The sequence below is a fragment of the Oreochromis aureus genome, linkage group 13 (genome assembly GCF_013358895.1).
Source record: "Oreochromis aureus strain Israel breed Guangdong linkage group 13, ZZ_aureus, whole genome shotgun sequence".
In the NCBI taxonomy this organism is placed as follows: Eukaryota; Metazoa; Chordata; class Actinopteri; order Cichliformes; family Cichlidae; genus Oreochromis; species Oreochromis aureus.
In genome coordinates this window covers 24,398,774-24,414,421 of record NC_052954.1, presented here as the reverse complement: position 1 = coordinate 24,414,421, position 15,648 = coordinate 24,398,774, and the positions used below count along the sequence as shown (strand labels likewise).

General features: G+C 44.9%; 1 protein-coding gene across 5 annotated transcripts; it reads left to right on the top strand.

The window, feature by feature from the left end:
* The first annotated feature begins 2,323 nt into the window (after positions 1 to 2,323).
* Positions 2,324 to 12,757, top strand: zbtb18 (zinc finger and BTB domain containing 18). Of its 5 annotated transcripts, none has more exons than XM_039621926.1 (3): positions 2,324 to 2,789; positions 4,829 to 4,970; positions 7,708 to 12,757. In XM_039621926.1, the coding sequence occupies exons 2-3, from the start codon at positions 4,955 to 4,957 to the stop codon at positions 9,420 to 9,422; spliced, it is 1,731 nt and encodes a 576-aa protein (XP_039477860.1). In that variant the 5' UTR covers positions 2,324 to 2,789; positions 4,829 to 4,954; the 3' UTR covers positions 9,423 to 12,757. The 5 variants fall into 5 exon arrangements, with proteins under 5 accessions (XP_039477860.1, XP_031602626.1, XP_039477861.1 ...); XM_039621927.1 differs by lacking the exon at positions 2,324 to 2,789 and adding an exon at positions 2,802 to 4,139; XM_031746766.2 differs by lacking the exon at positions 4,829 to 4,970.
* Positions 12,758 to 15,648: the final 2,891 nt, after the last annotated feature.

Sequence of the window (15,648 nt, the reverse complement as noted above, 5' to 3'; positions counted from 1 at the left end):
AAGACTGATAAAAAAAAAAACAATTAAATTAAAACTAACCAAAAAACAAACAAACATCAGCTTGATTTCTGCTCGCCCGTTACTGGTGGAACAAACCAGTCCGGTGTAAAAATGTGCAACAGCCTGTTTATTGTAAACTGCCACTTACAGGTTAGACAGGCCCTGCCACCAGAAGCCTTGATGTTACTTCAGCAGGACAGAGCAAGTCACAGGTCTCCCGTGAAAGAGAAGTCCAAGACAACTCATGTGTCACCCGGGAAAGATAGGGGCAGTTAAAACCTGTCAGCCAGCACAGGAACCTGTTACTTTTATTCACCCTTTTGTATCCAAGGCCACTGCTGGGCCTGTATTAGTCATTTCAGAAAAGAATTTCCTTCTTCCTCCTTTCATTTCAGACTCCCATTGACGCCTGTAAGAGTGATTTCTGGTGGAGACAAAACAAACATTTTAACTACACCTTACAGACATTTTGGATTTGTTCTTCTGACTCACACAGCTTAGGCAGCCACACTTTATTATAGGTCTTAACCGTGCTATAACCATGAACAGCAACAGATGCGCATTAGTTTTTCTCACTCCCAAAATCATCATAGCCTCAGTTAAGGAGACAGTTTCCTCAAATATGTTAACATGTCTTTGGATTAGTTCAAATACAGATATAAACTTTCACAGAGGAAAGACAAGTTTAAGAATTTAAGAAATTCTTGGTATTGGACAAGCTCATAGTGTACAGATGTGACTCAAGCAATCATTTTATTAGTGATTAATATTTTTATTGTGTTTAAGCAGAAGATAAATTGCTGTTTAGTTCATAACACGTCAAAAAAGTAAAACAAATGATCATTTTACTGTTAACTGTGGCTCTCAGAGCTGTCTGTTTATTCAGTCACTTAATAAATAACAAAAACATATTAAATAAAAATGCCTTTAATGGCCTTTGTAACAGTTAACTGCAGATAAAATGTTAATCAGTTTTATTCTTTGTGTTTTGAAGAATCATCCTAGTTATATACTGCAATTTTGATATTATTATGAAAGTAGTAAAGCCTAGATTGTTCCTTCTGACAAATAACACTAGGCCTGATAACATGTCTCAGATGCACTATAACGAACATGGGCTCTGAAATCTTTTGAATAAAACCCACATACTACTACTGCATCAGATCCACAGCTGGAAAAGGATCGAGGATTTGCCACAGGAGACACTTTGAAGGGAAATGACAAGGGTATTATCAATAGCTGTATTCTCATTTTTGTGGATTCTGATTTACTGTCGTGGCTTTCTGATACACCTACAGGCCAGCTGAGCCATCATTAGCACTGTGTTCTTTTCCTACCTCGGCAAGTCAAAACAGGTTTGGTTAATATTAGCAGGTAGGCGCCTCTTTGCTGCAGCAGCCATTGTGGCACACAAAATACCGTCATGGTTTGACCAAGGCATTTTGGCTTGGGGGCCAAATAAAACATACAGGCAACATTAACAAGGGGATGCCGACACTTCCTTTATAGGGATGGGGGCATGTTTTTGTCCATAGGTGCATTAAGAAAAAGTGAAAGTTAAACTGTGTCTATCTGTCTATCTATCTATCTGATTGATCAAGGTTAACTGTGTGTTGAAGAAACAAACTCAAGCAGACACACAACCTCTTTACTTTTTACTACAAGCTGCAATCACCCATTCACACACACCATACAGTATTTTTCTATCCATCACTTGGAGTGCAGTATCTTGCCCAAGGACACTTATCTGACTAGTAGATAAACTGGTCCACATCCCTGCATCGGGCAAAGAGAACTGCACCCCCTCCCCCCCCCCCCTTTTTTTCTTATTGATTGAACAAAAATTTTTATTTTTAACTGGATGGATAGCACACACCTTTAAAACAAGGTGGCATTAAAATGAAGTAAGGTAAGTGAGCAAGGTAGGTTTGCTGACTTTACATCTTGCTAATTATCTATCAACTATGTAAATACGTAATAAATTGTTTGTAACACTTGAAAATGTTTATCAGCGGTGCAATAACAAACACATTAATATAAATGCTCGCATTTGCTTACAACTACTATGCAATATAAATCATTTATCACATCTTCATCTGGTCATCATACATAATACATGTCCACCTCTGGACGTGGTGCAGCTGGCTTTATGCCTGTGTCTTAAGCATTATCCAGCACCACTGGAAAACCCAACCACATGTTTTTACTTCCTGTCAAGGTGGTGCACCTGCTCATATCAGCTCCACCCCCTTATCCTCCCCCCCCCCCCCCACAACACCTCTCGCTCCAGGTTTGACTACAGTACCCAGAGCGCACCGCGCCGCTCTCCACTCTCCCTCGCTCTCCGCTGCGCCAGTCCGCCTCACTGACTCGCAGAACCAGTTGGTTTGGCCCAGCTTCTTGTTTCCTGCCTTCTCACTGTGTGTGTGCTGCTGCTGCTGCTGTTGTTGTTGCCTGGTGTCAACCTACGCCGACGGGAGAAGAAGACATATCCCTCCCTCTCCTCTGTCAGAGGGCCGCTTCCAATTTGCCTTCACTTTCCTCCTCGCCGGCACCATTGGCTTCCGTGCCGTGCCAGTCAACTCGCCTCCTTCCCCAGCCCGAGTTGAGCAGCAACAGCTCGGAAACATCTGGCCGCCGCAGAGTGCTAGACTCCCCGTCCCTGCGCCTGCTCGCCTCGGCAGCCTGTTATGGAAATTAGTCCAAAGTCAATCTAGTTTTGTCTCCGAAGGAAAAAAAAGAGGGGATTTTGACGGAGGAAGCGGGGAAGACGGTGGACCTTCTTGTCTGTAAGTGCTGCTTCTAATACCGGAGTCCGATTAAAGGAGGCTCAGGAGAGAGAGAGAGAGGGTGGGTTACGGAGGGGAAAAAGTAGCTAAACCTTCCTTAGCATGACTGTGTTGTCTCCACGCACTAATAGTTGCTATGTTAGCCGTCCCTCCGCGGTGTTTTAGGGGCTGTTGTCATAGCACCTGGGCCTCCCGAACAACTGTAAATAGCTCAATATTGCAGCCCGTCCGCCTTACTTTTGTTAGCCGCGATCGGGCTATAGCTAGCTGCGTGGGTCAGTGTGTCTCTGTGTGTGTCTCTCCCTGTTTTTCTGTGTTTGTTGTGTCTTCTGGTAAGAAATTAATTACAATCCTCCTTTTCTCGCTCGGAGACTTGTCTCTGAACAGCCTGTCAGCGGTAGCAGGAGTTGGACTTTTATGCTAATTTTCTCCTCGGACCGTCGTGGGCAGGCAGCTTGAAAATTGAGTCTTAAATTAAAACAAACTCCAGCAGACTTTCTCCTAAATTTGATACCACTTTAGAGGTGATAAAAACGCGTCAAAGTGAGGTGAAATTGATTTTTTTTAAAGCGACTTTCAAACTGTGTAATTAAAAGAACTCCGGTGGTGAAGTTAATTAGAAGTTTAAGTTGGATAATGTGATGTTTCCCGCACTTTATTTCTGTTTTATTGAAAGAGTGAAATGTTTCATTACAGGAGATTACACGGCAAATATTTCTAATTAACTCACAAAATGTTGAAATGGGTGATTGTGAAACAAAGAAAAAATAATATTAATGTAATTTATCTCCACATTTGTGTGCAGCTGTGATCACATTTTATTGTGGAAACTCAGTGGGCGGTGTTGCTATTATTTTATTAAAAAAAACTTTATTAACAGCCAAAATAAAATAGAAAATAAAAGTTGCAGAGTTGTAAACGTTACAGAAAGTTTGCACAAAACGAAAGCGAAATACAACCGTTGTTATAAGTGTAATAAGTTTCTCCCCGGCTTTATTAAACACCCTGCACACCTTTTGTTTTGCCCTTCGCCCTCACTGGACTCCTTCGGCTCATTTTTGTCACCCTGTGAGTCGTCCGAAGGGTCCGGGCAGTGGTGGTGGTGGTGGGGAGGGGGTGGTGGTTGCTGGATACATGGATATATGGATGGATGGATGAATGAGCGGATGAATGAGTGAATACAAGACGAGGCAGCGGCGCTGAACCGTAAAAGAGTGGAAAACAATATCAGCTGCGTGCGTCTGTCAGTTGCAAATGTGCCGTGTTGGCTTTTGTTTATGGTAACTGGAAGGAGAAAAAGACAGACGGAGAAGGACAGAGAAGTGCATTTCAGATGATTTTAGACGCCAGGTAAAAGAAAAGTTATTTGTGTGTGTATGTGTGTGTTTTTAGTGCGTAAACTTTGCATTTCCTTAATAGTTTTGGTGGCAGTTGCAGCTCAGTGATTTTGATGTGTAAACTCCAAACACCAAATCCCAGAATATTTTAGCCGACTTGTGTTTTATTTCCCGGAGAGAGAAAAAAAGGAGGGGGAGAAAGAGAGACAAAGTTGTGCGGTGTTGGTAGAATGAAAGAGGAGTCTGGTGGCAGGAGTGTAGAGGAGGCAGCATATGGCTGTAGAAAGAGCACAGCTGGAGGTAGCATCTCCATCTGAGGATGATGTCAGAGCAGCTGACAGGCTGCCATCCACCCCACCTCCTCCTCCTCCTCCTCCATCCCTCCACTGCCTCCACCCCTCCCCAGTCCTTTATTGTGAGTCTCAGCGGCAGCCTGGGAGAGTCAGTGCTGTGCGTGTGTGTGTGCAGTGTGCGTACGCTGTGTGTGTGTGTGTGTTTGTGGCTGCTGATCAGCGCCAGTTAGGAGGAGGAGGAGGAAGAGGAGGAGGAGGGAGGTGGTATCTCGTTCCCCCTCCAACATCTCCTCCACTTTGCATCTGTCCCTCGCAGTTTGAACAGCGTGTTTTTTTTTTTTTTTTTGCTTGCCTGCCTGCCTGCCTCCCTCTTCTTCTTCTCTCCTCTTCTACCCACTCATTGATTCAGAGAGAGCGAGCGAGCAAGAGAAAGAGCAAGAAAGAAGGAGAGAGAGGGAGAGAGGGAGAGGGCGATACACAGCCATTCCCAGCCAGAGAGCCCGGCTATTCTGCTACAGTGGAGTTAATCAAGTTGATGCATACTGCTGCAGGTATCGTTTTGTGTGTATATGTGTGTGCGTGTGTTTATAGTAGGAGAGTCCGGGATGGTGGAGTTTTGTTTTGTTGTGGGGGATCTCCGGTGTGTCAAACCAGTGTGAGAACTGCGTGAAACTGCTGGCGAGTGCTTCAGAAGTAAACGGCAAAGGTAGCCGGTGCTGCCTGTCTGAGGGGTAATTGCAGCCCGGGAGCAGTCTGCTTGTTTTTAGCTTGCAGTCGAGAGGGGTGCATTTAAAACTTAAGCTGCTGCTTCCTGTTTGAGCTGTCAGGCGTTTTGTTGGGACACTTGTTAATTGAAAGGGAAGTGTAGTTTTTTGCAGTTTAATCATGATCATAAATCATAAAAATTAAGTCTCATTTGAAATGTAGTAATTAGACATTTTAAGAGAAGACAATAAACACATATTTTAGCTAATAAATAGGCTTAAAAAACCTCTAGAATAAACTGAGCAGTTATTTAATCTGTATTATCTACTCTACTTTTTTTCCAGTTAATTCTAACTCGCTGAAAAAATTACTTGAAAGCATGTGCCGTCCGCTCTACCCATTTTTCCCCCTCCTGTCGGCTGGAGTAGAGGAGACTAATTTAGAAGTTGCAGATTTGAGCTGCCTGAATTGGCTAGACAGCTGTAATCGCACTCCCTCCTAGTCTTAATCTCTTTATCTGGCTAGCAGCTGCCATATGGCCCCCGTCAGCTGGATCAGATGTGGGTAAGCCTCCCTCCCCGGCCGTCCCAGCCTCTCCCTCACCCTCTCCCTCCCTGCCTGCCCCTCTGTGTGTGTCTCTCTCAGACCCCTGCCTGAGCCGGCTGGCCGGGGCCGGGTGGGCTGGGTGACTGGGCTGCTGCCCTCCTGAGCCTCCGCCGGCGGCTCCCTCCCCACCGCCGCCACCGTCGTCTTTATTTTTAGCCATCTTTAAGGATTAGGATTGATGCTGTGACGAGCAGGGCACTTACAGTGATTGTATTGTAAATCTTCTCTTCTGGGTGGTGGTGGTGGTGGGTGGAGGGGGTTGAGGAAGAAGGCAGTTTCTACTATGGGGCGGATGTGCGGGATTTTTCTTGTAAGATTCAGATGGGAAGGAGTGCATGAGTGACGGCTGGAGTATGTGTGTGTGTGTGTGTGTGGAAGGAGGAGGTGGCAGAGGGGTTTGGCTGGACGGTGGGGTGGGGGGGAGGTGGGAGGTGGTACACCCTTGTCCCTGTAAGTCCCCCTCATTAAAAGCAGTCTGAACGAGCCGGAGGGCGAGCACACACACACATGCACATCACACGGACGCACACACAGTCTAACACACTGACATTCTTGGTTTAGCTTCATTCAAATGAGGTGATTTAACTGCTTTGGTTAACACAGTGCAGAGCGGGACCAATGTATTTTCTCAGGCAGGACAAATCGACTTGGCTAACAGGTGGGACTTTTACACATTTCTTTTTTCTTATTGTCTTTTAGAATCAAAGGTTTTTGCACAATTAGTTGGTAATTAATTTTATTAATTCGATAATTTCCGGGAAATCTTCTCTAAGAACACCTGCAGAGCATTGATGCAAATTTCCTCCCTTTTTTTCTCTCCACGTCTAATCTCACACCTAAAGCCGAAGCTCGCAGGTTAAACAAGGGACAAGCTGTTTTGTTTTTGACAGTGCTGTTTCAATTGGCCAGTTTTGCTGCTCGACTTAGCCTGTGGAGGTGGTTGGTAGGTAGGCTGGTACTAAGTGTGTGTGTGTTGTGTTTTATATGTGAGGACAGTGTGTGCAGCTGAAAGCCGGTTACCTAAAAGGGCTGTGCCAGGCCAGGCCAAAGTGGGTTAATAAAAATAACCAGCGTAGGAGCAGCGACAATCCAGGAGTGCAGGCAGAGGAGTTGGAGAGATACAGAGAGTGAGAGCGGAGAGACCGAGTAGAAGAATCGGTCGCTGGTGGTTTACCTAAGATTGAGTCTTTGTCTTGGTATAAACCGAGTTAGTGGTTTTTCTTAAATTAAACCATAAATTGTATTTTCTTTCTATTTTTCTTATCTACTTTTTATTTATTTTAAATTAAGCAAGTGATTGAAGCAGAAAATGAACATTTGGTTTGTTGTACGAAGGAATGCGTGCACGACTTTACGAGAATTGTTTCTGTCGATGTTGGGATGAGGAGTAAAAAAATCCGGGTTGTGCGTAGGTCACTGCTTATTTTAGTTAACTTTTTATGTGTTTTAAAATTATTATTTCATGTGTTACTCTTCCTGTATGTGCCTCTCGTGTTTCCTTGTCTTTTTCCTGCTTTGTTGTCACCGTCGTTATGTCAGATATGTTTTTACTGATTCTCTCTGTCCTCGTGTTTCTTAATTTTTAATCTTTTTGTGTTTTTTACCAGATTGAATACAAATTTTGTTCACAGAAATTGTGGCGTTAAAAGAAACCTCTTAGTGGTGATAAAAACTAAATCATGGTCTCTCTGTTTAGCTTACGTTTTTTAACTTGTTTTCCACCTTTTTAGATTCCCTCTGTTTTCTATTGCTCCTCATTTCATGTAATCTTGGTTGCTTCTTGTTTACCTTTTAATTCTTTATATTTTGCATATTTATGCTCATGGAAAGGTTGTTTTTTTTAATTACACCCCCTAAATGAAATCAGTAAAATAACAAAAAATAAAAATAAAAACTGTAGGTTTAAAATGAAAGACATCTTTGATACTTTATGAGATGTAATAAACTTGGACGCTGTGTCTGTGTGTGTGGCTTCAGGTTATGAGGACGGCAGGATGGAGTTCCCAGACCACAGCAGACATTTACTCCAGTGTCTGAGCGAACAGCGGCATCAGGGCTTCCTGTGTGACTCCACGGTGCTGGTGGGTGATGCCCAGTTCCGTGCCCATCGTGCTGTGTTGGCCTCCTGCAGCATGTACTTTCACCTTTTCTACAAGGACCAGCTGGACAAGAGAGACGTGGTGCACCTCAACAGTGACATTGTCACAGCCCCGGCCTTTTCCCTGCTCCTGGAGTTCATGTACGAGGGCAAGCTGCAGTTCCAGGACCTTCCCGTGGAGGATGTGCTGGCAGCAGCCAGTTACTTGCACATGTATGACATTGTCAAGGTGTGTAAGAAACGTTTGAAGCAGAAGGCCACAGCGGAGGCAGACAGCACGCGCAGAGAGGATGACGGTGGGTCCAGCTGCTCTGATAAAGCCGATAGTCTATCAGACGGTTCCACAGACCGGCCTGCTACTGCCGACCTGCTGCACAGCGATGAAGAGGAGGAGGGAAAGGCAGAGGGAGGGCCGCTGTGGCTGAGGCTGCCGTCTGCAGACAGGCCAGGGACACCAGCTATGGCTACAACCAGTCCAGGGCAGGGTGAGGCGGAGACGCAAGCAGGGGAAGGCCTGGGAGAGGGAGGAAAGCTCCTTTCTCCGGCCGGCAGCCCCACCAGCTCCACTGGATCTCTCTCCCAGAGGTCCCACCGCTCTGTGAGCTCTCGTGGGGGCCACAGGGGTAGGAGGGTGTCAAATGATGCAGCTGACTGTGTCCTGGACCTGTCAGTCAAGCCAATTGCAGGTAGCAACCACACTAACCACCACCAATCCTTTTTCAGCGGAGCAGCTACGCCAGACAGCCTCCAAAGCCCATTGGCTGTTAGGGTAAAGGTGGAAAGGGGCGTGGCTTCAGATGAGGAAGAGGAACTGGGAGGTGGGGACTATGACATGGAGCATAGCGGCCTCACCAAGGCCACGGTTCCTAACACCAACGGGGGCCTGGCCCACCACGGGGTCGGAGGGCCCTTGTCAGCCCAGCGGCGGCTCGGCCTGGAAGCACACCTGTCCGCTCTGCGAGAAGCCTCCCTGGCCTCAGAGCTGGAGCGGGAGGAGAAGCCTCCAGCCACAGCAGACGATGAGGACATCCTGGGGGGCGAAAACGAGCGCGCTCAGGCTGAGGCGGCCAGCATGGATAACTCGCTGCTGCCTTACGTCTCCAACATGCTGTCGGCTCAACACACACAGATCTTCATGTGCCCGCTGTGTAACAAGGTTTTCCCCTCACCCCACATCCTCCAGCTTCACCTCAGCTCCCACTTCAGGGAGCAGGAGGGCATCCGCGCCAAGCCCGCCGGAGACGTCAACGTGCCCACCTGCAACATCTGCAGCAAGACCTTCTCCTGCATGTACACGCTGAAGCGCCACGAGCGGACACACTCCGGTGAAAAACCCTACACCTGCACCACCTGCGGCAAGAGCTTCCAGTACTCACACAACCTCAGCCGCCACGCAGTGGTGCACACGCGTGAGAAGCCGCACGCTTGCAAGTGGTGCGAGCGGCGCTTCACGCAATCCGGGGACCTCTACCGACACATCCGCAAGTTCCATTGCGAACTGGTCAACTCGCTGTCAGTGAAGAGCGAACCTCTGGCGCTCCCAAATGTCAGGGATTGGGCGATCGAGGACAGCTCCCAGGAACTGTGGAAGTAGAAACAGACTACTAGGTTTGGTAAAGGGAAAGAGACGGAGAGTGAAAGAAAGGCAGAGAGGTGTGGGGAGGTTAGAGGGAGGCGGCAGAGTTTGATATTCGGGATTTAAGTGAGTCACGTTCTTGTTTGTTGCAACATCTCATTCAATAGCACTTTAATAGCACATGAAAATGTTACTACTGAGTTGTTTTTCTTTTTTTTTGTTCCTATTTGGGGTAATTTTTGTTTATTCTATTTTATTCTGAATCCTTATTTTTATTTCGCGCAAGTTCTCTCCTGTTGGTGGTTTTAATTGCGTCTCTGGACACGGGTCCCAGTGAGAAAGTCTCGCCTTTTTGAAGAGTTTTCACTCTGTTTGTGTTTCATCCCAGACACAACACTCCGATGCTGGCCAGCGTATCGGTCCCAGTTCCACAGACAGCAAAACACCACTGCAGGAGTTCAGGTCGAACACACTGAAGTGAAAAAGCATTACAATACACTAAACGGGTACTGTGATCACCACAAGTCGACGCCACCACACACACAGTTTGAATTAGCGTGCACACACGCGAGTGTGTGTGTGTGTGGTACTGCACTACTCTGGCAAAAATTTCACCTAATGTGCGTGAGTGTGTATGAGTGTGTTTTGTGTGTATTGATTTTATTTTCTACTGGCACGGAGGTGTCGTTGGCGAAGCGCTCCCCGCTTCTCTTGTTAAGCTCTTTGGTGTTGTGTGTTCAGGGGAAAGCTGACTGACTGACAGATAAACTGATGGCACTCATGCAATGCACAGCCTCCTTTTTTCACTTCCAGTCAATTTGAAGTATTTTCTAAAAATGAAAAGACCTTTACAAATAATTATTAATTATTATTGTTATTGATAGAATTTTTTCTTAAATCTAGCTGGCAGTCTTTAAAACATCTCTTGTTGAAAAGGTATTTAATTTAAGGTTGTTGTATATTGTTCTGATATAGTTTAAAAACTTTAATTCTTTGCATTTTTTTTAAAATTAATGATTATTATTATTATTATTTTGTTACTTTTTTTTGTAATGGGACCTGCTGTTGTTGCATGATGTCCAAACCTGTATATTTTAAAATAAAAATGTGAATTTGCTGTATTACTGTACACATTGTAATTGATCAAATATTTGACAACAGGCTTTCCTTTTTTGTTTTTTTTTCCTTTTCTTTGTGAATACTACTCCAGGGTGCGGTCTGTTGAAAAACTGAATATTATTCTCACGACTATGGAAAAAAAAAATGCATGAAATTTTGATTTTGTCTTAAACCTTTAAGTTGTGGTTTTTGCATCGGGGAGGGGGAATGTTTGAACCGTACACTTTTGACAGTGAAAAGTCGGATATTTTGTACTCGCTGGGCTCCTAGAAGAACGTTACCGAATGTGTTTCCGTCGGATGTTGAAGCGATACGATGAAGCATTTTAAGCCTGTGTCTATATGCACTGATCTCTCTGCTGCACGCGTGTGTGTGTGTTAATGCGTGAATGCGTGCGTGCGCGTGTGTGTTTATGAGCGTGTGACTCGGTTAGCACCAGTCAATTTAACCTACTGAAGATCTACGTCCACCCAGCACTTCCTCCTCTTGCTCCTCCTCAGGCGTTAAATGTCTCCACTGCTATACCTTTTTGATTTCTCTCGTGTCCGTCCTCACCAGTTCTAAACGCGGTCGAGCCATTTCTTAATTATTTCCGCAGATTTGGGCTCTCATTTCAGGTCTGTTGAGTGCAGTTTTTAAAAACATTTTTTATTAAATTGTGGCTTGGCTGAAGTGTGAAGGATACGGAGGGAGGGAGTAAAGAAGGAGCGAGGTTGAACCTGAGCTGTCCTGCTGAAAGTTGAAGGGTCAGATATCTCTGCCACACTGTTGCTTCACGCTGAGCCGAGCTGTGCTGAGCTGAGCGGGGCCGTTAAACTTACCCAGCTCAGTGCAGTGTGCATTTCACATTAGGTGCAGCGGATGTCACGTCTGTGTGTGCGTGCGTGTCTGTTTGTGTGTTTCCTTTTAAAGCATAATCCTTACTTGGAGATAGATGGGAGAGAATTGGCATGCCTGAATGCACCTTTTTAAGCTTAAAGACATGAAATCAGATTTTTTTGCTGAAAAGATGCCTTTATTTAAAAAAAGAAAAAGAAAATTACATTTCTGATGCTGTGATGTATTTGATACTGTAAAGCATTGAGAAATGGATGTTGAAAATTTTGTGTAAATTCTTGGAATTTATTGAATTTATCTATTTTGATCATGTGATTAGAAAACTCTTGTATGTAAATGTTGCGTTTGGGTCAGGGCTACATCAGTTTCTTCTTCTGTTTTTCTTCTTTTTATTGAAATTTCAAAATAATTGGTCAAGCGTTTATACAATCCAAAAACATTTTTCAGAAAGATACTGACACTCCACATTACCCCCCCTCTCTCACTCACTCAAATATGTATATGTGTGTGTGTGTGTTAGTGTGTGTGTCCCCGCAGATGTGCATGTGGTGGGTGGGGTATATGTACATGCCGCCCTGTCATCTGGTGGCACCTACAGGCTCTGCCAATGCAACAGTGTGGGTGACATTGCGGCAGTTTGCACCACATCGTCTCATTTTTGTCTCGAAATGTTATTTCTTCACTGGCAGCGTCTCTGCATATGGGCTCCCTCCATCCTGCTGTTGTTTTCATCATTACTGCTGGTTTTTTTTCCCATTTTTTTTTTCCCTCCCCGTTCTGTTCCTCTGGTTTTACTTGACCGCCTTAAACTGCTGTAGTCCGGGCTGTTATTTTATTTTTAAAAGTGTGAGTGTGTGGGGTGGAGTGGCGGGAGTGATGTTAACCACTCAAGACGCTGTGAAGTAAACCACCCCGACTGGACATCTCCATCTTTTTGCTGTGCTTACTTGAAAACAAAAGGGGGTAGATTGTTTTTTTTGTTTTTTTTTTTTTTAAGTAAGGTATAAAAATAAATAAAATAAAAAAAAAAAAATCAAATGTCATAGACAGTTTATGGTAAAGAAGATGAAGGGTTTGAGGGTGGGGAGAGGGCATGAAATGACTGAGTCTGTTTTGAAAAAGGACAATCACTGTCTGGGGGGAAAAAACAAGCAGATTCCAATTGAGATATATTTGCTCCCTGTTGAGATTACAATTTTTTTTTTTTCCTTTGCTTTTCTTTTATGTTCCTTTTTTCGGATTTAGTCATTTTAGCTTTGACAATCATAGTTGGGTTGATTTTTTTTTCTCTCAAGGGGAGTAAATTCTAATTGTGTTTAGTTTTGTAATTTTTTGGTGTGCTGTTGTTGACATTTTTAAATTGTGTGCAAACTGCAATAAATTATAAGAATCTTGAAATTCAACCCATGTCTGTGTGAAGCTTTTTTTCTCTTTTGTGTTTAACTTTACTCATAAAAGTCACAGTTTCCTCGCTGCCATTAAAATCACGAAGATTAGCGACATTTAACTCTGTGTGTGCGCACTCAAGAGTTACAGGTTGCATGAGGGCCAGTTGGGAGGTCTTGGCATCCTGCTCTGCAATGACTTGTCATGTGGGTGGAAGCTGTTCATGTGTGTGTGTGTGTCTGAGAAGCTCTACAGCGAGCCGTGCATGGACACAGCGTGGTGGCCTGCACGCTCGCTGTGTGTGTACTCACACAGCTCCTGATATATATCTGCAGCACTGGCTGAAGTGTAGGCTGCATTTGAGAAGAAAATGTGCAGCAGCTTGTTGAGATCCAATCCCCTGCACCACACGCACACAGCCTCCTCCTAAAGGTTCTCAAGCACAGGTTTCCAGTAAAGAAATCAGCTTTAGCTAATGTCTTGCTGCTCAGTAAACCAGCTCTTACAGATGCATTAAAAGCCCCTGCACTCGGAGGCCAAGGAGCAGCGTTCATTAGGCCACAGATGGCCACTTCGATAAGCCCCCAATGCACACTCACCCGATAAGCTCACTCCTAATCTTTATGACATTGTCCCCTGTCTGATGAATGCCTAATATCAGTTTAAGAAACTTGGAAGTGTTAAAAAGATTTCAGTGTGGCGTCCACTTCAAGGAGAGTTCATATAAATGTTTCAAAACTTTGCAGCTATTTTACTGGGTGAGGTTACTCACAGTGGCAGGCAGTTATTTGGAATATATTTATTTTATTATAAAACTTGTCAAAAAACTGTGGGAGACATTTCATTTTAAAAGAAAAACGCCCTTTTTTCTCAGTTGAGATATCCAGACAATGTAAAAAAGTCTCTTTGAGATACCTTTAAATCTTCAGAGGCAGAAAATACATTAACCCTCTCCTTTGCTTCTGCGCTACTTGGTGATCATTAATTGCAATCTGCAGCGTTGTAAGTGAACATCTGCTTGTAGACAACTGTGCGCTCTCTCTCTCTCTCTCTGTATGAGGAGGCCGTGCGAGGTTTGCTGTGAATGTAGGTCATTAATTTGTTTCTGTCCTTTGTTTACTTAAGGAAGGGGGGACAAAGGGGCAGCTGCAGAACCATTTGGCTGTGCCCAAGGCGGGCCAGCTCAACATGTTGGGAGGCTGAGACCAGCTTGGGCTCCTGTCTGGGGCCCGGGCCCCTGCACTCTGCTGGTTCGCGTGAGGGAGCGGACTCTGCCAAGCTGCCAGGGAGGACTCTCGTACCAAGGGAGGGAGGAGGGAGGAAGAGATAAAGAGAAGAGTGTCGTGTGGACATGTGGAAGCGTCCTGATGTTTGGCTGTTGTGTCTTGGTTTGTCTCTAAAATGACATCTGCAGGTTTAACGGAGAAAAAAAGGATTCTTTAACTTTGGAACTTCTAAAACTCAGCTCGAGACAGATGTTTACGTCTTAAAACTCCATACCATACAAATACCAGACTGTTATGTTTTTGCTTTGTGTAACAGTGTAAAAAAAATTATTCATGTATTTATGTTCCATCCATTAAAAAAAAAGAAGGATTCTCTTCCTGTGCATAAAAATGAAGCTGTTTAAATGTACAGTAAATAGAAAGCTCCATAACAAACAGGATTCAAGCTTTTAGCCTTGACAAGGCGGCAACGCTATTCACGTATTCATTCAGAGCTTATAGCGTACTGATGGGAGAAAAGCTTCCTGTATTCCTTCTCATGTCGGAGACTTGTTGATTTGCCATGAAAAAGGAAATATTCCCAGGCCAGGTCGAAGTACAGAAGAACCGATGGCAAGGGAGAGAAAGAGGAAAGCTGGGACGAACCTTTGTGTGTGTGTGTGTGCAAGTGATCTAGGATTGTCTACATATTTAAAAGAGCGCCTTTGTCAGGCACTCAGCACAGCAGGACAGAAGGCAAGCAACAAGCGGCCCGCCTGCAGCAGACAATACAGTGGCACTACACTGGCTGGGGTGGGGTGGCTGAAATGGGGGAGGTAGTGGATGTGAGGGGGGAGGATTTTTGGGAAAATCAGGGGGCACAGTGTCCCAGCAAGCCATCCATCCAGCCAGCCACCCACCGCACCCTCGTCCCCCTCCTCTGCCTTCCTGAAAACAAAAGGCGATGCAACTCGAACTTGAATATCTGTGTGTCTCTGTGAGAGGGGGCCCCAAATACCACTTACACATAACCCCCCCAAAACCACGGCAACCCCCATGCACATCCTCCACACATACAGCTACCTCACATAAGAGACTTATTGATGAGCAATTTTCACACGTTTGCAAAAAACGCACATTAGTAACACAGGTTTATATAACCTGTCATCTAGCACACACACACACACACACAAGCACAAACACAAAGGCCTCCAGCTGGTATGTCTTCAGGGCTGGGCTACGATGGGATTAAACAGTACTTGTCCTTTGTGTAATTCTTGTATGGAAGGAGAGCAGCCATGAACTCTCAACAGAGACAGAATGGTAATGAAAAAGGAGAGAAAGAGAGAGAAGGAGATGGAGAGACAAATCTTTGAATCACAAGGACTTATTTGAAGACGAGGCGTTTGCGATAAAGAGCCAGATTAATTGGATTTAAGGTTAAAGCAACAATGAAGCCCCACAGGCAGAAATGAAAGCTTCTCTTTCATTCATCACCCTCCACACTTCTGCCATCCTCTCCCAGCTGTGCGTGCATGTGTGTGCGTGAGTGTGTGTGTGGTAGATAAGGGGCATTAACAGGGTGTGTTCGGGGTGTTGTTGTGAACTGCTGGCACCAGGACACATGTGCGCAACTCAGCCCTTTATCACCGCCATGGTGACCTGATGAGGTCACGCAGGGAGAGGTCCTTTAGTGT

Bases quoted from the DNA above. Each gene is read 5' to 3' on its own strand.
- zbtb18 (XM_031746764.2), top strand. From the start codon at position 6,349: ATGTATTTTCTCAGGCAGGACAAATCGACTTGGCTAACAG. The intron at 6,389-7,707 runs GTGGGACTTTTA...GTGTGGCTTCAG, and splicing joins CAAATCGACTTGGCTAACAG to GTTATGAGGACGGCAGGATG.